Source organism: Canis aureus, chromosome 26 (genome assembly GCF_053574225.1).
Source record: "Canis aureus isolate CA01 chromosome 26, VMU_Caureus_v.1.0, whole genome shotgun sequence".
In the NCBI taxonomy this organism is placed as follows: domain Eukaryota; kingdom Metazoa; phylum Chordata; class Mammalia; order Carnivora; family Canidae; genus Canis; species Canis aureus.
The window spans coordinates 38,794,145-38,814,727 of NC_135636.1; the positions used below are offsets into that span (position 1 = coordinate 38,794,145).

General features: G+C 53.0%; 1 protein-coding gene across 5 annotated transcripts in view; it reads left to right on the plus strand.

Annotated features, from left to right (window-relative positions):
* The first annotated feature begins 414 nt into the window (after positions 1-414).
* The window catches only part of SLC12A5 (solute carrier family 12 member 5), a 36,469-nt gene continuing 16,300 nt past the window's right edge, over positions 415-20,583 (plus strand). Inside the window, exons 1-8 of one of the 5 annotated variants that reach the window (XM_077873414.1) lie at positions 415-607; positions 13,797-13,891; positions 14,207-14,338; positions 14,647-14,793; positions 16,405-16,459; positions 16,951-17,081; positions 18,367-18,608; positions 19,334-19,545. In XM_077873414.1, coding sequence (XP_077729540.1) covers positions 487-607; positions 13,797-13,891; positions 14,207-14,338; positions 14,647-14,793; positions 16,405-16,459; positions 16,951-17,081; positions 18,367-18,608; positions 19,334-19,545 — 1,135 coding nt within the window. In that variant the 5' untranslated portion in view covers positions 415-486. The other 4 variants (XM_077873410.1, XM_077873412.1, XM_077873411.1 and 1 more) reach the window with 4 other exon arrangements.

Genomic DNA, 20,583 nt, shown 5'->3' on the forward strand with positions numbered 1-20,583 from the left:
ATTATCTTGACTGTGCGTTTGCTCGCTTATGATCTTTCTCCCCTCACTCCTTATTAGGATTTAAGCCATACCAGGGCAGGAAGCCAGTCAGTGCTGTATCCCCAGTGCCTAGTACCGTTGCCTGAAACACAGGAGCACTGTCAAGATGCGTTGACTGAATGAGTGAATAAATCCCAGGTGTTTAGGAGACTCCAGCCCAGGTGGGCCTGGGCTCCGGGAGCCACACACTAGGGCCTCCAGTGTAGGGATGGTTCTCAGGTGCGGGTGCGATCCTCAGGAGCTTCCTAGACTTGAGAGCCCGGGGACTTGGAGCGAAATGGCCAGGTTCTGCGGCTTAGCGCAGCGGGCACTAGGACCCTGAGCGGCGCGGCGCCCGGTGGGGGGCGGCGGACGGGGGGGAATCCGCTCTTTCGGGCTGCTGAGCCGGGCTGCGGCCACTTGTGCGATCTGGGCCCGTACCGCCGCCGCCCGGCCCCTTTCCGCACCATGAGCCGCAGGTTCACAGTCACCTCACTGCCCCCCGCGGCGCCCGCCGCGACCCCTGACTTAGAGTCCCACCCGCAGCCGGCAGCCAAGCTCCGCCACCTCTCCGGAGAAGACGCCAAAGGTAGAGGCCGCAGGGGGCGGGGCCTGCCGGGGGGCGGGGCGAGGGAGGAGGCGGGGCCTGGGAAGCGGGGCTTCTTTTGGAAAGGGCTAGGCCAGGGCTGGGCGTGGGGTGGTCTCAGCCCGGGGCGGGACGAGGGAGAGGAGCTGGGACCCAGCGGGGAGGGCAGGAGGCCGGGTGGGAAGTGGCGGGGGGAGGGGCCAGATCCGAGGTGGGCGGGGCACAGCGAAGGGGGTGGGGCTCTAGGCGAAGGGGCGGATCTCGGGATGGAGGGGCCGTCGAAGGAGGGCTGACCTGGAGGGCACTAAAGGGGCGGGGCCAACTCGGGTAAGGGGCGTATCCAGAGGGGAGGAGGTGAAACCAAGGAAAGGGGAGGGCCCCATGATTAAACGCTGGGTTCAAAGGCAATGGGAGGAGGCAGGACTATCTCTGTTTGGGGGCAGAAAAGGGCGGGACCAGAGAGGAAGAGGTCGTGCCGGGAAGATAGGGGTGGGGTCGAGGGCGGGAGGTAAAATGAGTCCCGGACGCTAGGGCTGGTGCTTGGCTCTGCAGGTGATTGGTGCCTGGAGGATCTTACAAACCTCCCTGGAGACGTCGCGGACAGAGCCCGGGGATCCCGGGAAGGAGATGGGAGAAAGAGAAGCTACTTTTGGGCAGCTAGATCTTGGCAGGATTCTGTGGGGTCTCCAGTCTCGAGCCTGGGAGACTCACTTAAGTTTCTCTGCTCCAGCTCCAGAAGAGGGTTGGGTGGAGCAAGCTCAGGCTAGATTGGGGGCGTGCTCCTGGAGGACCCCATTGCTGTTGTCTGGTAATGGAAGTTACATGCAGGCTAAAGAAGAGGGGAGGTGAAGGGTCCTTTTAGCTTTCGGTGTATCCTGGATGCACTCACAGTCTCCTCCGAGGGGGCACTTATTAGGGGTCCCCTTCCTGGTGCTGAGCCCCTCAGGTCTGCAAGAAACGGCGAATCGGCTTGATGTGGCCCCAGCACGGGGAGGAGGAAGAGCCTCCCTGGGCCGCCAGGGGTCGCTGCTGAGCCGCAGGTGAGCTGACTGCAGCAAAACTAAGCACCAGCAGCCCTGGAGGGGGCATTTTAGGGGTTTCTTTGGTGAACTCCCTCGTTGTGTAGATGAGCAAACCGAGGCCTAGGTTTCCGCAGACCTCCAGCCCCTGAACCAACCGCTTCCTGGACGTGGCCCTTGGGATTTCCTGGGCTCTTTCTATTCTCCGTGTTTCCCCATAAACTGTCTGCCTCCTTTCTCATCCCCCCCTCCTCATTTTCATGAATATCCTTTCCATCCTTACAGTTTCAAAAGTCAGAACTCCAAGAGCTATTCTCGATGCTTCCTTTTTTTTTTCTCACCGGATGGAATAGGTCCTCACATTGTGGTCAACCCACCCCCAACACTAATCCTGAATCTGTCCCATCTCTCTTCCAGTAACTGTCACTCTACAAGCCTCCATCATTTCTCGCACCGCCAGGGCCATGGCCTCAGCCTCCTAACTGGTCTGCTTGCCTCAGATCCTGTCCTAACCATCCTCCACACAAGCTCCCTGTCGCTTTTAGGATAAAGACCAATGCAGTTGTCTGTCATTCAGACTCTTTCCTCATCTGCTCCCAAGGCATACCTATCTGTGTTCATCTTTCCACCTCCATTAGCCAGGGGAACTCCTACTCACTCTGTAGGTTATGGCTCATTTCACCTCTCCTGAAAACCTTTTTCACTTTCCTTTGCTTCCAGGCAGAGGCGGTCATTCCTCTCCTGCCCACCCACTGCACCCTTAGAGCCCATGTCCCAGCCACTTGTGTGGCTCCTGTAAGTCACAAGCAGGGACCATATCCTTTTATCTTTGTGTTCAAAGTTCCATGCCCACAGCCTGGCACTTAGTAGGTGCTTACTGTTTGTCAGATGAGAAGGGGAGTGGCTGTAAGCTCCTGCTTCTCCTACTCTTGCCCACTCTCCTCTCGTTCCCTATCCGCTGGCTTGAGAATAAGATGGCCAGTCTCTCCTTCCTTGGTGACTGACAGATTCACATTCCCAGGCTCCTGCATGTTGAAGTAAAACATGGCTCCCAGTTTTGGGTATGCAGGTATGTGTGTGCAAGCTGGATGTGAATCTGGAATACTGTGTGCTTGTGGCAGAGGCAGTGTGTGTGTATCTTTGTGTGTCCTGAGGGAGGAGCATCCCACATGAGCTCTGATGACCTGTGGGGCAGTCAGTGAGTCAGTGCTTGTGTGTGTCACTCTTCCAGTGTGTTGATGGGCATGTTGATATGTGTATTCATTTGTCTGTCATGTGGGGTGGGTACTTGTGTGCATGAGTTTATTAGAAGTTTCATCTTGAGAATTATTTGGGTGATTTTTAACATCTTTGGCTCTGAGGGGTGCCTCCAGCACTTCCTTCTGGGTAGGTCACTGCATGGGGGTGGGTAGACAAGGGCTCCTTAAGGGAAACAAAATCTGGTGATGTCTTTGCCACAGCTGTTCTTGCATCAGTCCTCTGGTCCCAAGTAGATGCTTTCCCCACCCCTTGTCCTCACCTAGACCCATGGGGAGAAATGACAGCATGTGGAAGATGGGGAAGGGTTGGGAGACATTTGGGAGGTCACTTGTGTATGAGCATTATCTTTAATTCTGGACCAATGGGGTGGAGTTTGCCCCTGGAAGTGCCTCCTGCTGCCAGGGGATCAGCTGTAGTGGGAACCTAACTGATGGGGGTGAAAGAAGCAAGTCAGAGGCTGATTCTTGAATCCACCATTAATCCTGGGCTGCAGCCCCCATACCTTAGTTTTGTAATCTGCAGTATAGGGAGGTTAATAATGATTTGGCTGGTTAGAAGTGGACCTGGGGTCAGTTGTTACAACTCTGAGCTATTCCCACATCCCTTTATACCTCTTTCCACTGTCCCCCAGTTTCTGAAGGAGCAAGACAGGGCACTGGGCCTCAGTTAAGACTAACAGGAGTTGAGATGTGTTCCCATGCATGAGAAGGAGCTGACTTATGCTAGGGGGATGGAGCAAGACCATAAGATAGCCCATCCCTGCTCTAGCTCAAGCTCTGTGGTGTCGCCTTGGGCATGTTGCTTCCACTGTCTGAGCCTCAGTTTCCTCATCTGTAGTATAAAGGAGTTGAACAGGAAGCTATCTGAGGGTCATTGTAGCCATAAAGATGCTAAGATTCTTTGATGATCTAGAAGGGTGAAGTTCTCTGCCTCCCCCATACTCAAACCTCATGTTTCCGTCTATCTGTAAATTGGGAAGAATGACACTGAGTTATTCATATAAATATCTGATCTGGAGATCGCCAGTCTGTTCAGGTTGTTCTCCAATCACCCCCTTTTCAAGCCGGGACTCAGAACCTCACTGCCCAGTACCTCAGCCCAAGGTGAGCCCCGGGAATCTCCATGGCAACAAACTGGTTATGAACGGGGCTGCAGTTGCCATGGTGACGGGCTGCTCTCTCTCTCTCTCTCTCTCTCTCTCTCTCTCTCTCATCCCCCTCATCTCCCCTCCCCTCTTCTCAATGAACCAGAGCGATCTGTGGACACCAGCTTTCCAGGTGGGGTGGGGGTGGGGGGTGGTGCAGTGAAAAGGGGGTCCAGATTGAGAAAGAAGAAAGATGGGTTGAATCTGTAGGGGAATGGGGGGCTGTTGGGGTGCCATTGCCATGGTGACAGGGCTGCAGCCTGTTAATTAAGCCCCCGGTTGCCACGGAGACGATGGTGGTTGACGTGCTCTGCGGCGAGCCCTGTGTGTGTGGGGTGTGCTGTGCGCTGGACTCATCAATTCACTGTGAGGGTTTTGGGTCTGGAGGACAGGCATGTAGTTTGGGAGAGGAGTGAAAGAGGGAATTCAGGGCCTTGGCTCCAGAGGGACAGCTGGGGTGGGTGGGTTAGGTCATGGGGGTAATGATATGCAGATAAGGATGGGTAGAGATTGAGCCATGAGGAGGAACACTACGTCTACCTCCTGTGGAAAGAAGACCCAGTCAGGTGGCTCCAGCTTCCTCCAAATGGCCTTATATCCTGGGTCAGTGGTTGGAGCCCTGGACTGGAGGTCAGGGAGCTGGATTCTAGTCCCCAGTCTGCCACAAGTTTACCCCATGAAGAAATTTGTACCTTTTCATTTCTAGACTTAAATTTTCCCATAAATGAGGGATGGCAAAAAATAATTTATAAAGTCTCTTCCAGTTCCCACATCCTGACACTTAGGCAGCTTCCCTGAAACCTTTTTCTCTCTGAGAAATGCACGGTGGGAGAAGAGTGAACTTTAGACATTCAGAATTCAGAAACAGAACCCTTCCCAACCCTGCATCTTGTGTTGATAGAATGAGAGAGTTTCCCTAGCCCTCGATCTTCCTAGTGCTCTGGGTGGAGATAGGATGCTGAGCCATGTTCCTGGGGCTCAGAGCTGAGGGTCACCTTACTGGTGACCTTACTGGCTGAGACCAGGCTGGCAGTGCAGGTAGTACCTGCAATGGTGTTTTCTCAAAGCCTCACTGAGAGGGTTGGCCTGAAAAGCCAGAGTAGGGACCACTCTCCTTGAGAAGTAGGAGCATTACTTGAAGGTATAGGCTCTCCCTCTGGGGCTGTTTCCTTACTTGGTCTTGGCTCCTCAGGGAGGGCTCCAAGGCTTTAGTCTGAAATAAATGGAGAGAGCACTAAGAGCTCTCAGAGTGAGAAGAAGTTCCTTGGATGTATGTGACCTAACCCTTTTGCAGATGGAGACACTGAAGTCCAGAAAGAGGAAGTTAATTTTTCCCAGGGATACACACAGTTTGGGGACAGAGAACAGGGTAAGTTCACTATGTCTTGAATTACAGATGCCTTGTGGGATAGGAACTCCCGTAAGGGTAGGCAGACGGAGCACCCAGAGAAGAGGAGTCACTCCTGCCTTCACCTGCACTCGCTTGGGATCTAGGTTCCTCCTGTGGGTGGGCTCAGTCCCTGTGTGGCCAGGGCTCTGGACCACAAATGAATAGAAGTACCTCCAGGGGGACATCCCAGATCTGAAGTTGCTGAAAAAATCTCAGCATTTATTTTACAGCACTTCTCAGACAAACATGCTACACATTTTGCTGTTACCTGTCTCTATGAGTAGTGGAAAACCATAATGCTGTGGCTTGTGGCGGTGATGGTGGGGTGTATATGGAGTGGAGAGCTTAGAAATTATTGAATATTGGTCTGTCCACCTGCTATCCTTTTAACCTCTGTCACGAATCTAAACTCATCTCATCTTTTTGGTGATTTTCTCCCTGGGAAAGCCAAGAAGACCAATTTTTAAAAGATATTTATTTATTTATTTATTTATTTATTTATTTATTAGATAGAGAGAGAGAAGGCATGAATGGAGGGGTGGGCAGAGAGAGATGGAGAAGCAGATTCCCTGCTGAGCAGGGAGCCCGATGTGGGGGTTGAGACCATGACCCTGAGTCCATGACCTGAGCCAAAAGCAGATGCTCAACCAAGTCAGCCAGGGCCCCCCAAGAAGACCAATTCTTACGCCTTGTCTGAATAGCTAGGTCTCCACCCTAACGAGGCCCTCCAGCATCCATAAACCCTGGTGGTAGTGATACCTTAGTGGTGGGTCCCTCCGAACCCCTTTCAGTCAGCTGCCAAAGACTGTGATTGACCTGATCTGAAGCCACTGACAAATATGTGCAAGGACTCTGAGCAGCGGGTCCTGTCAATGGCCCTGTAAAGTCATGTCCTAGAATGGGGTCTCTAGTCATGTGGACAGATTTTTTTAGGACCCTTGAAGTCTTCTGGGCCTACTTCCAGTTGCCAGCTGAGGGGCCCCTTCAGTCCTGCACCTCTGAAGCCTGGCCACCAGTAAAGGGGAGAGAGCTCATCTCAGACCCTTCCCTGTTCCCTTTTTGGTAGCCAAGAATCAGAGATTGCTGAGCAGTTTGGTTTGACTGTATCCTTGTCCCTTCCGTTGGAGGCAAGACCAATGTTTCAAAGAAGTTATGTTGAGGAAGGGTCCTAAACTAGAATAAAGCAAACTGGATTCTAGACTAAATCCTGCCATTTGCTGGCATTGTGTCCATAGGCAGTCATTTCTCCTCTTTGGGCCTTAGCTTTTTCATCTATAAGATGAAAGTTGTCTTTTAGATAAGATGGTTGATGTGATCCTCTCCAGCCATGGAACTCTCCTGAAACTTAGAGGGCCAGTGCTGGGGGCTAGGGTGAGTCTGAAAATAATTTCCCCTTAATCTGTTCTCACCCTTGGATGTTTAGATCTTTCAGAGACACACAGAGTCCATACCTTTGATGCTGCTTCCTGAGATGTCTCCACTGCTGGCTTAAGTCTAAATTCTAGGGGTTGGCCCAGAGAGGTCCCAGGACAATCAAGCTTCTGGAGGACTGGTGTCAGTGGAGGGGGAGGAATGGAGAGAGCGGGTTGGCTCTGGAATCCTCAGAAAGCAATCCAGGATTAGGGGATTAGACACTCCCGCCCCAGGAGAAAATCTGGTCCCAAACCCACAGTCGGCCTCATTCCTCCCTCCCCCACTCTGTCCCGGCCAGCCTCCTACCGGCCTGCCCTCCCTTGAGGCTGCACCATCCCCAGTGGGGAGTCAGCCATCCCTGGAATCTCACTGCTGCCTTCTCTCCTTCTCATCACATCTCCTTCCCAGGGTCATTCTACAGTCAGAGGGTCCCTGTCTGTGGACTCCTGGAATTTGTCTTGGGGGTGAAATGCTAGGATTCAGTCTAAGCACAATGAGAGGGTTCATTGCAACTCCTCAGGTTCCACCCTTCCCATTTTAAGACAAGATGAGACAGACAGTTCAGCCCAGTGACCCTGAACCCTTGGGGGCAGCACACTGATTCAGTTAAGGGCTCTAACCTCAACCCCCCTCCCCCATCCGCCCCCAGTTCCAACCTTTTGAACAGCGGTTTGGGAAAGGGCCTGGTTCTCTGCTCCTCTTCAGGGCTGGCCTCCCCAGCTTTGCAGACAGGCTCCCCAGGGACCCATATTCCATGGCGCCCCACCCCCGCCGCCTCAGTACTCCTCGCCTTCCCCCTAGGGGTCACCCCAGACCCCCAGCCAGGCAGCCGCTGCGGGGCCGCCTCCCCGCGGCCGCGACCTAGTTCCCTGCCGTTATTTTTAGGGCGCGGGATGGCACCTGCCCACGTGCCGGCCCCGCCTGTGCCGGGGAGTGGGGGGCGGGCGGAGCTGCGTCTGCTCGTGGGAGGCGAGGCCCCCGTCCCCCGCAGCATCCCCTTCATCCTACCGGTGCAAGCCCCCGGTTTTCGTGCGAGGGGGCCTCCAGCCGCGCTCAGCCCGCCCCTCGTCTCCTCTTCTTCCTCCCTCTCGCGCTCCCCCCCAAAACCCCGCCAGTGGCTCACGCCTCCTGCATACGGGATGAGGTGAGCAGCGCCGCCGCTGAGAGGGGGCGCGCGCGGGTGTGAGCGTGTGTCCGTGTGCGAGTGTGTGTGCGCCGGGCGGGCGGGCACTGCAGCTTCTTCCTCCGTGGAGCGGAGAGCGAGAGAGAGCTAGAGCGAGCGAGAGCGGCGAAGGCGGGCAGAGGGGCGCGGGCGAGGCGGAGCAGCCATCCCCGGGCCCGGCGCCGCGCCGCCACCATGCTAAACAACCTGACGGACTGCGAGGACGGCGATGGGGGAGCCAACCCCGGTAAGCAGCGGCCCGGGGGCGGCGAGGGAGGGGGCGGCAAGGAGAGGAGGCAGCTCTAGGGTTAGAGGCAGAGCGGGGGCCGCCTCCTTCAGAGAAGAGGCTGAGACTGACCGGGGCGGTGGGCGCCCAAGGCGGCCTGGAGCCCGGCTCCATTGGAATGCGCCAGGCGCTGTCCGAGGTGCTGGAATGCGCCGCGCCCCGGGCAGGGCTGGGGGCCGAGGGGTTGCCATTGCCCACAGCCCGGGGGCAGACGTGGGTTAGCTAAGCGGGGGAGGCCGTGGGAAGGGGATGGAAGAGCTAGAATGGGCTGACGTGGACCTCGACGGGCGGGAGGAGGGTTCCTTTCCCCAAGAAGGGACCCCGGCGTCCTGGCGCAGAGCGTTGACCGGCGGCGCGGGGAGGGGGTGGGGGGGTGCAGTCTGCTGCAGTCCCTCGCTCTGAGACTTCCAGCTGAAAGGTGGGGGGAAGGTGCCCATGGGGGGTTGGAGACATATGACAGCCCCCGTCCGGGCTGCAGTGTCTCCTTAAGGGGACACTTGGTGCAATCCGGGCCCCCTCCCCCAAAGCTGCCCCAGGTCCGACCTCAGACAGAAGCGTATCTCCTCCGGAGATTTTTTCAGCTCTACTTTGCGGAATCTCCCTCTCCCTCTCCCTCTCGCGTGCCCAAGGGTTCCTATTCAGGACGGGAAGCAAGATCACCCTCCTTTCTTCCCCCTTTTCCCTTCCTCTGGTGCCCTGGGATGGCAATGAGGTTTCCAGGGCGGGGCAAGGGGGAGCCTTTCTAGTCAGCTCTGCTATCTTCCCCAGTGAGGCCTCAGGAATGGGGGTCCCGGCGGCTGAATCCCCGGCGCCGCGGAGCGGACACTGCGGACGCGCTGCGGTGGGTGCGGAGACTCTCTAGGAGCCCAGGGGCTTGAAGCAAGTCCTTTCGCCGCTCCTGCTTTCCGCCGCCCTCCTCCACGGTTTCCCTGCTCCGAGGTCTTCGGGGCCAGCCACCCCCTCGGGCTCCCAGGCCCCCCGCCGCCCCCCAGCGGTCTCAGCCATCCATCACGGCTGTCAGCCGCCCCCACCCCCCACCCTCCAGCGGCGCTGCGTCCCTTGCGCACTAGCGCGCCTCCCGCTCCGGCTGTCTGCGCTCCGCGCCTTCAAACGCTCCCTTGGGCATTGCTTGACCCTCTGGGCTTGAGACTCCTGCAGACTTCCCTGGGGGGTGGCCAAAGACCCCTAAGGACCGAAAGACCGGGTCTTCTAGAAAGACTGGGAGCCTAAACTTAAAGTCTTCCAGATCCTGGATCCAAGTCAGAGCCAAGTGGCCACTTGGGAAGACTGTGGACACTAGGGTCCCCAGTGCTCTGTCTGAGACCCCCTGTTCGTCCCTGAGGTTGAGTGGTGTACAGGCGTCGGAACCACAGGCTGGCCAGCTAGCTCATCCATCGTCCCAGTGACCCTGGGGTTGCCTCATCCAGCAGCCACCCCCTCCCCAGCAGGCTTCGGCTACAGCTATGGGGGAAGAGGGTTTGGCAAAGTCGAGTCTGCGGCAGATTTAGGCATGCCGACGCGGTGCCCAGGGAATGAGTTGTGTGTGTGTGTGTGTGTGTGTGTGTGTGTGTATGGGGAGGGTCATTGGCATCTGGGATCTCCTTCAGATGCCTCCACTCTGAGGACAGTTGCTCAGCCTGAGAGAGATAATCTCTGCTCCCCTCAGACACGGTGTGTGGTATGATCCCCTAGCCCCTGCTTTCTCTACTCTGAGGTTTGTGCCTTACTGGGTCTTGGGGTTTCCATGGGGGTCTCAGGAGGCCTAGGAAAGAGGCATCTCTGTGTATGAATGGGAATCCAACTAGGAACTCCCTTCTATTCTACCCATTCTCCATTAGTTTCTGGACTCTGAGTATAGAGGGCCCATCTGGAGACCTTCTCTTTTTGTGTAGGGTCCAGGACCTGGGACTAGAGTGGCCAGGACCTGGGTCAGGTGTTTGGGGTCCCAGAAAGAGAAAGACTCCCATGATGCCCAAAGGTGGTCATAGAGGGCTCTAAGAAGCCGCTGGGCTGGAGGGAATAGCCAAGAGCCTCTGCCATCTCTGATCTTAGGTTCCTGGGGGTGTAGGTGAGGACCTGGGGACTGACCTCAGGGAGGTGGTAATAGCCCAACAAGTAAGGGGGCTCCTCTAGACTAAAGAAGAACCGAAGGATATTGTCTCTGGTCCCAGTCTCCTATCCCCTTGGGGTCTGGGGCCCTCCCCCACTCCCCCAATCTGGCTTGGGGATTCCCCCAGGCCTGGCCCCAGGCCCCCGGGGGAGGCTCCTTAGGTCGAGCCGTTAGCCTGTTTCCTCCCCAGGAGCTCTGGCCGCCGCAGCTTAATTGAAAGCCGATTCGGGCTGAGAGCTCCCAGGGGGCGGGGGCGGGGGCGGGGGCCGGGCGGAGAGGGCTCAGCCTCAGTCTGGCCCTGCCTCTCGCGCGCGCGCCTCTTGCCGCTACCCAGCAGCCTACGTCCTGGCCCTGGGGATTCAGGGCGAGTCCCCCAGCTCCTCTGAGAACTCCTGAGGCTCGCCCCTCTCCCCGCAACCAGCGGGCCCGCTGTTCCAAGGAGGGGACAAAAATCAGCCCCGGGCAGACGAGGCTGGCGGCCTTGGCGGCCCGTCCAGATGGCGGGTGGAAGGGCGGGACCCAGGACGAGCCTGCCGAGCCGCCCTCTCCCCGGCCCTCAGCTCCTAGCTGGGATCCGGCCCGGAGCCTGGCTCCGCGCTGCGCGTCGCGTTACATAAGCGGCTGCGGGCGCGTGGCCGCCTCGGCTCGGCGCTGCGCTCTCGGCCCGCGCGGTCGCCATGGAGACCGGCGCGGGGCTGCCTAGTAGCCGGGTCTCGGGCCAGGACGCCCCCCTTGCCGCCCCGCACGCGCCCCGGGACCCCGGGAAAGAGGAGGGGCTTCGGAGGGGGCGTGAAAGGTAGAGGGGAAGGGCTCTACCCGGAGACCCGGAGCGGACGCCGCCGGGAGAGGGACCCAGCCCCACAGGGGACAGGGTCCCTAAATCTTGGCGCTTGGGGAGTATGGGATGGAGAGCCCGAGCTGAGTAAGGCATCAAGTACATGAATAATAACTGTACTTGTAATAGCATCGATAGTTACGGTTATGTGCCAGGCGCACCCAATAGGCATTATTTCCCCTAATCCCCAGGACAGCCCTGGGAGCTAAGCACAATTATTATCCCTTTGCAAAGGAGGAAACTGAGGCTTAGTTTAAGTGACTTGACCAACATGGCGACACAGCCAATGAAGCTGGGACCAGAACCTAAAGCTTGATCCCAGCCCTTTCCCTTAATCATCAAGAAATTTGTTCTTATTCCCCTCAACCCCTCTGGTTCCCACCACCGTGTGGTGAGAATATGAAGCATCTTGTCAGCATTTTAAAAGGAGGAGGAACCCACTTCTCTTTTATTTCTTCTGTTCTCTGGCCCCAGACAGCTCTTCTGAGACCCCGGGGGTCAGGAAGAGAGCCTGGGGGAACTTATGTCCAATGACATTTTTCCCCTGAGCATCTATTATGTGCTAGTTCTCACTGAGGGGACAGGTCTGCCATTTTCAGGAACTCATATGTGTGGACAAGAAAGAGGTGATGATGTCCCCCTCTTTGGGGATCAGGAGTTTCCGGCTTGATGGATGAGGTGGAGGTGGTGGCAGGAGAAGGTGGTGGGTGTCCCTTGAGCTGGTGAGGCATCGCTTTCCCTTTCACAACTTTGAGTCAGGATGAGATTGTATTTGTAACAGGTCATGCTCTGGGGATGGACCCTGGCTGGGTGACTAAGGCAAGTTTCTAGGAGTTAGGGAGGAGAAGGATAGGGGAGGCTTTAGGAAGATGGGGATGGAGAGAAACATGGCAGGAGATGAAAGGACAGGAAATTCGGAATACATAGGGCCTCAACTTCACTTGGGATTTATTTATTGGGGAGTTTCCCCAGGGTCTGGAGAGATGTCTACTATTGGGATTCAGTCCTGGAACTGGGAAAGGGTGCCCGCTGAAGCCACGGGCAAGTGCCTGGGAGGGTCCCCTTATCTCTTTGAAAGGACCTCTCCTAGATGGCCAAGAGCCTTTCTCCTTGGGTGATCTCATTCAGATGCACGGTTTCATACACTTCCTCCACACATTCTCCTGGGTTACCCTTATCTTTTCTCTGCCCAGCCTCTCTCCTGGGTCCCAGACTCTGTATGGCTTCTGGCTGTATTTGCTTAAGTGGCCTATTCTATCTTACCCTCCATCAAATTCAGCATCTTCCCCACCCCCAGTCTCTTCTCTTCCCCCATTTATCAAATAGCACCATCACCCACCCATTAACCTATGCTAGAAACCCCAGGCATTATCCCAGATTCTTCCTTCTCACGTCCCCAAACATCTGGCATAGAAATATGTGCCAGTAATTCTTGAGTCTGCCCATTGCCCTGCATTGCTCTGGTCTGGGTCATCATCAGCCCCTGCCCGGATTACTGAAAGTCTCGAACTAGCATCTGTGTTCTTCATCTAAAAGCCAGAGTGATTGCTCTAAAACACGAGTCTGTTCGTGGCACTTCTTGGCCTGAAACTCTTCATGACTTCCCATTGTCCTCTGGATGAAGGCCAAAATCTTTAACATGTTTTGCTAATCATTTAAGGACCCAGCCCATACCTTCTGAGGCTCATCTTTTCATAGGTTACTTTCCGCCTTTCAGCCCCTCCCTCTGTGCCCCTTCCTCAGACTTTCTTTCAGCTTCTCTGACCGACTCTGTTCACTCCCCCTCTGGGCCAGCGAACATGCTGTTCTGCTGTTCTCTTTGCCTGGAACACCCTCCTGTCTCCCTCCCGGTCTAGCTCTTACTCATCCTTCAGTTCTCAGCCTACTCGTCACTTCCTCTGGGAAGCCTTCCGTGACCTCCCAGGCTGGGCTGAATGCCTCTCTTGTATTCCCACTTGTAGTCCCTAGTTCATCTTCAGTCACAGAATTTACCACTCTCAGTTGGAAATTCCTGAATACTGGTTTATCTCTCCTGCCTGTGGGTTCCCTGAGGGCAGAAGTGGTGACTTAGTCTTTGTCTACTCTTCCCTCCCTCCACATGCCCATGCTGGCACATGGGAGAGATTCAGTAAATATGTGTTGACTGAAGATGCATGAGTTGCGTAGGAGTTGCCAAATGGGTCATTTCTCCAAGAGGTGGAGTATCCTTTGGGCCTTGAGCTGTAGTATTCTTTATCTTTGCCTCTGGGAGAGAGCATGCTTCCACCCCAGAACACCACCATGGTCCCAGTTATGGACAAGGAAGGGAACCTGGAGAGTCTGAGGTGCCCTGCTGAATGAAGAAGGACCCCCAAGAGCAAGGAAGCACTTATGTGTTCATTAAAAACTTAGTATGTGCCAGGAAGTGCACTAGGCTCTTTATACATGTTGTCAACTAAAACGCGGCTAGCTCGGTTTTTCCAATGTGCAAACTGAGGTGCAGGGAGTTAAAGTGGCCACACAGCTGGATGCGCAGACACAGGGATGACAACCAGTTGGTGCTGGACCCCTGATGGGAACCTCTGCCTTCTCAGGTGATGGCAACCCCAAGGAGAGCAGCCCCTTCATCAACAGCACTGACACAGAGAAAGGAAGGGAGTATGATGGCAAGAACATGGCCCTGTTTGAGGTGGGTTGCTGGGGTCTCCCCCCTTCCCCAGTTCATTTCCTCATTCATCTGCCTTCCCTCCCTCAGGAAGTGTTCTTCTCTCCACTTCCTCCTCAGGTCCACCTTCTTCTCCTTCCCATTACCCCTGATACTCCCTCGCCTTATCCCACCATCTTCTTTCCCTGTTTTCCATGCCTCTTCCTCCTCCTTCCCCATGTCATCCCAGCCCCAGTGGTTTGCCTTCCTTGCCCCCATCCCTCCCTGCCTCCTACCATGTAAGTCACCTGGCCCTCCCCCAGGCTCTTGAGTCTTATCACTGCCACCCTCCCCTCACAGGAGGAGATGGACACCAGCCCCATGGTGTCCTCCCTGCTCAGTGGCCTGGCCAACTACACCAACCTGCCCCAGGGAAGTAGGGAGCATGAAGAGGCAGAAAACAATGAGGGTGGAAAAAAGAAGCCAGTGCAGGTGACGGCCTTGGGGAAAAATGGATGAGGGAGGAAGGAGGGGTAGAGGGGATGAAGGATGGGGAGACAAAAGAGTGTTAGTTGAAGGGATGGATGATGGAGGCAGAAGGATAGGAGTTAGGGGTTGAGGGTGAGGAAGAGATGGGAGATGAGGGATAGAGATGAAGGAGAAGGGGGGAGAGGGAAGGGGGGTAAAAACCAGAGGGAGGAGGGATGAAGGGATGGGGATGGAGAACGGGGAGAAGGAGTGGGTCTGGGATGTTCATAGTGATTAGGAGCTGCAGAAACTGATGCTGGTGTCCTTGGCAGGCCCCACGCATGGGCACCTTCATGGGCGTGTACCTCCCGTGCCTGCAGAACATCTTTGGTGTCATCCTCTTCCTGCGACTCACTTGGGTGGTGGGCATCGCAGGCATCATGGAAGCCTTCTGCATGGTCTTCATCTGCTGCTCCTGTGTGAGTGACACCTTCCCTTTCCCACCCCCTGACCACTGGGCCAGAGCAGGGACCCCAGGGGTGGCAGGGGGTGGGGAAGCATGAGACTTGAGCTTTTTATAGGAACCACTGTGTATGATCTTTGAGAGTAAATTAGGTCTGACTGGTCCTTCCTGCCTCTCACAGGCTGGTCCCTGATGGCCGCTAACCAGGTTTCACCTAGATCTGTGTTTGCGTGTGTGTGAGTGAGTGTGTGTATAATTATACAAGTAATGCAGATTCATTGATGAAAAAGATAGGCGTATAGAAGGAAATCAAATCCACCTAGAAAACTACAGTTGTTAATATTTTGGTAGGCCCAGACTCACAAAACGTGAGAGTATGCCACAAACAGTTTTGTAACAGAATCCTTTCCACCTCCCTAAAAAGTCAAATATTTACTAACCACCTCCTTCTCGTCATGTTTCCATTCCCTCACACGTGACCCTTGAGCCACATCTGCGTGTGTACTGATGCTAGTACACCTATTTTATTTCTTTTTAACTTTTATTTTGACATAATTTCAGACATGGAAAATTTGCAAGAATAGGAAAAATGTTAATACATTATCATATTTATTCCATCCTCTCTCTTAAGTACTACCTTTTCCCTCCTGAATCTGAGAGCAAGTCGCAGACATGATGCCTCTTTATCCTAAATCCTTCAGCGTGTGTTTACTAAAAACGAGGACATTCCCTTACATAACCACAGTACAATTATCAAACCCAGGAAACTAGTGTTGATACATTAATGATGTCTTAACAGTGACACATTAATAAGGTTTTATCTGCAGGCCTTATTCAGATTTTGCCAATTGTCCCAATCATGTCCTTGGTAACTGAAGAAAAATTCAAGATCATGTTTATATTCATTTATGAGATCGTTTTAGCCTCCATTAATCTGTAACAGCTCCTCCTTTGTCTTGCATGACATTGACACTTTGGAAGAGTATGGATCAGTTAGTTTGTATAATGTCCTTTGGTCTGGGTTTGTCACGTATCTGTTCACGATCAGATTCAGGATATGCATTTAGGCAGGAATACAGTATATATATTTTATTTTATTTTTTAAAAAAGATTTTATCTATTTATTCAAGAGAGAGAGAGAGAGAGCCCAAGCAGAGAGAGTGGCAGGCTGAGGGAGAGGGAGAAGCAGGCTCCCCACTGAGTAGGGAGCCCAATGATGCGGGGGCTCAATCCCAGGATACTGGGATCATGATCCTAGCCAAAGGCAGTCACTTAACTGACTGAGCCACCTAGGCGCCCCTACAGTGTACCTATTTTATAGATAAAGGCACCAAGGCTTAGAGAAGTGAGGTGACTTGTCCCAGGTCAGACAGCTGGTCAGAGGCCAAGCTGGGATTTCCAGAGCTCTCTGATGCTGTAGCTTGTGCTTCTCCTGTGTGCATGGTGAATAAGAGGTTTTCTTGACAAGAAGGACTTGGCAGGAGTAGAAATTGGAACAGGACCAGGGAGAAGCTCAGCAAGGACTTGTGGGTTTGGCAGGTGTTTATGGGGTAGGAAGGTTTGGCCCTTTCCCAGGGCACTGCGGCCCCCACCCTAGCTGCCACTTTGATGATCTCTCTCCTCACAGACCATGCTCACGGCCATCTCCATGAGTGCAATTGCAACTAATGGTGTTGTACCTGGTATGTGATGGGGCTGCTTGAGGGGAAAGGGACCTGGATGGTCGGGAGGGGTGCCTGGATGGTTGGAAAGAAGGACAGAGCCACAGGCTTCATGGGCTGTCAGGACCAGGAGAGGCAATATTGCAAGCCTGGGGGCCGGGCTGTGATTTGGTGGGGTGGGTGGGGGCAGCAGTATTAAGCAGAAGGGAGGGAAGCAGTTTATGGAGTTGAACAGGTCAATGCAAGATCTCCTTTTTGCCTGAGACCCTCTTCTCTGTCATCCTATTTTTCTGAGCCATGACCTCCTTAGAGGGGTAATTAGCAACATGGTAATTAGTGCTGCAAAATCCATTCAGAGTGGCTGGCTGAGTCTCCCACCAGTCCTAGGCTGCACCGTGTAAGGTGTGAGGCCCAGAACAACTCCTTTCTCACCTCTGTCCCTGAGCCCCCTCACCCTCAATGGCAGCCCAGGTCCCCTTGAACTTCTTGCTGACATTAGGTTCTTTCTGCAGCTGGCGGCTCCTACTACATGATTTCCAGGTCTCTGGGCCCAGAGTTTGGGGGCGCCGTGGGCCTCTGCTTCTACCTGGGCACTACCTTTGCTGGGGCCATGTACATCCTGGGCACCATCGAAATCCTACTGGTGAGAGGGGCCAAGGAGGAGGTGTGGGGTTCCAGGCTGTCAGTCAGTTAACCAATGCTTCCTCGTCTCCTCCTGGGGAGAGGTCCAAACCACTCAGTGAGGTCAAAAGGAAGTGTAGTTCTGTCTTTAAAGAATTCACAATCTAGTTGGGGAGACAAGATACGGTAATTACGTAACGTGAACAACTGTCGTTCATTGGGCTCCCACTGTGCTCTCAGCAGAGTTCCAATTGCTTTACAGTCATTATCTTGAATCCTCACAAGGATCAAGTATTATTATGCCCATTTTACAAATGAGAAGTTCAGAGAGGTGACATGACTTGCTCAAGGTCATTCAGCTACCAAGTGGCAGAGGTGGGTTGTTAAGAGTAAAATCGTGGTAGAAATAATAAAAATAATGTCACATCATAGCTACGTAGTAGGTGATTGCCTACCATGTGCCTGGGACTGTACTGATTTCTCTGTGGATGTTCATTGTCCAGGCAGGCTGGTGCTGGTGACCAGTGGGTTGCAAAAGAGAAGAATTTGAGATGAGGAAAGCAGAGTTCAGGGAGTTTAGGGAACATGTGGAAGGAATATGAACCTGTGCTTTTCTGACCCCAAAGCCAGTGCTTTTCCACTCTACCACACTGTCTTGGAGAACTAGAACTAAAAGATGCAGCTTCTGGGTTTGGGGCAGAATGGAGGAGTATGGGGACAGGGAGGATGGATGGCAAATAAAAGACCAAAGGGCCAAATTCTGAGAGGATAATAATAGACCTCCATGACTTAAAACAATTAAATAATTTAAAAATTATTATAAAAGCAGTTCTGCCCATTGTGTAAAATTGGAAAAATACCAAAGAATGTAAAAAGGGAAATAACAATTGCCCGAAATCACCATTAACATTTGGGTGTATTTCCTTCTATTTTTTTTTTTTTGTTTTAAGTATATGATATTGTATTCTGTCTTTGTAATGTAGAATTCTATAGATTTCCCTAAATAGCTAGAAACTCCCTTTGTAAATAACATTTAGAGTGAAAATAACTTTTTTAAAGAACATAAACATTAATAATAATAAACATGGAAGTTTTAGAAAATATAAATGTATGTGCCAAAAGGATACAGATGATCACATTTCCTCTTATCAGTGGATGCCATTTCCAGTCTTACACTTCTGTAAATATGCTATGATGAGCGTATTTTTTCCAAAGTGCTTCCTGCACTTCAGGTTATATCCTTGGGGGTGATTCTTAGTTAGTTCTTGCTGTGTCACTCACCTGACATCCTTGCCTCCTTTCCACAGGCTTACCTCTTCCCAGCTATGGCCATTTTTAAGGCAGAAGATGCCAGTGGGGAGGCAGCAGCCATGTTGAACAATATGCGTGTATATGGCACCTGTGTGCTCACTTGCATGGCCACTGTGGTATTTGTGGGCGTCAAGTATGTCAACAAGTTTGCCCTTGTCTTCCTGGGTTGTGTCATCCTCTCCATCCTGGCCATCTATGCTGGGGTCATCAAATCTGCCTTCGACCCACCCAACTTCCCGTAAGTGCTGTTACTCTGAGCCTAAGGCATTGTCCTTCTTCTCCCTGGCTCCGTTTCAGGGTCTGTGATGCCAGCCTCTGCCAACCTCCCTCACCTCATCTCTCAGAATCTGAGTGATTGTGGATTCAGAGCAACCTCCCTTGGGAGGGAAAATCTCCCCTGGTTTGGGGGAAATCTCTACAGGGTGGGGTAATGTTCCTGGAGGTTGGCACAGTTTCCCTTTTGAGGGTCAACTGCTTGCTGGTGGGGTGGACTTAAGAAGAATCAAGCGGGACAATTTCTGAAGGGATGACTGTTTAAGTTAGGAAGCATTTCCTGGATGGGGACAAATTCCTGGAATAGGACAACTTATTAGTGTTGTCCTATTCTCTATCCTGGGAAAGATCACAGAAGAAAGGGTCTAGGGGCTCAGATCTCTGTGGGTTCTGCCTCTTTAGGACACATTTCCTGAAAATCTCACGGCTAGGACGACGTTCATAGACTGCTGTCCGTGGTGCTGAAACACAGCTTTGCACCAAAACGGTGCTTTGCGGTGGCTGCATATTAAAATCACTTGGGGTAGCTTTGAAAAAACACCGACTCTGTGCTCCATCCCAATTAAATTAGAATCTCTGGATATGGGGCCCTGGGATCTGTGTTTTTTAGAGCTCCCCCGGTGGTTCTATTGTGAAGCCAAGACAAGGTTATGTCCCTCCCCCATCTTCCTCCCTTGTTTCTCTCCCTAGGATCTGCCTCCTGGGGAACCGCACACTGTCTCGCCATGGCTTTGATGTCTGTGCCAAGCTGGCTTGGGAAGGAAATGAGACGGTGACCACACGGCTCTGGGGCCTTTTCTGTTCCTCCCGTTTCCTCAACGCCACCTGTGATGAGTACTTCACCCGAAATAATGTCACGGAGATCCAGGGCATCCCTGGCGCTGCCAGTGGCCTCATCAAAGGTCTGGGGGAGGGAAGAGGGCTGATGTCCAGGGAACACTACAGGGATTGTGGGTTAAACGGTCAGGATTAAGGAACTCTCCTTGGGATTCACTTAAATTCAGTCAGTTTTAATTGAGCACCTACTCTGGGCCATGTTCTGTCCTTGGCATCATGGAGGAAGAGAGATGAAAGGGAGCCTTCAAGTATCTTACCACCTAGTAGGAATGAAAGTCATTAGTTTAACAACTATTCACTAAGCATCTACTTAATGTCTAGCACTGTGCTGAGCACCAGGAATACGACATAAATAAGTCATAGTCTTTGGCTTCAAGGAGTCTAATGGCAGACACAGATGTATTAGGAAATAAATTGTGATATGAGTAGATGTAGATTCAATGAACAGAAACCTTACAGGGGAGAGATGGGTCATGTGTATAAGGTGGCAAGACAAGGCTTCCTAGACTCATCTGAGAAGGATTTTGGGGAAAAATAAGAGATTTTGAGTTATACTAGGGGAATAAAGGACTTAAGGCAGAAGAACAGCTTGCCTGAAAGCATGCAGACAGAGAAGAGCATATTGTGTCTTTCCAACCTCAAATAATTTAGTATGACTGGGGCATAAAGTACAAAGGAAGGAGGGGCAAGAAATGATGTCAGAGAGGCTGGCATAAGCCAGATTGTGGCAGGCCTTGGAAGCCATGTTGAAGGGTTTGAACCACGTCCTGAGGGCAATGAGGAGCACCAGAGGGTTTCAAATAAGGGATGAGCATGGTCAGATCATTTCTAAAGGTTCACTCTGGCTTATCATATGGGTGAGGTAAAAGGGAGAGAGAACAGAGGCAGGGAGTCCAGGAGGATGCTAATGCTGAGTCCAGGTGAGAGATGATGTTTTTCTAACTTAGAGTGATGGAGTGATGTCAGTGGGAATGGAGCAGTGGTTCTCCCCCAGGGCTGTTTTGCCCATCAGGAGACATGTAGCAATGTCTGGAGACATTTTTTGCCATCACTACTAGATGGTTGTTACTGACATCTAATGCGTAGAAGCTGTGATTTTGCTA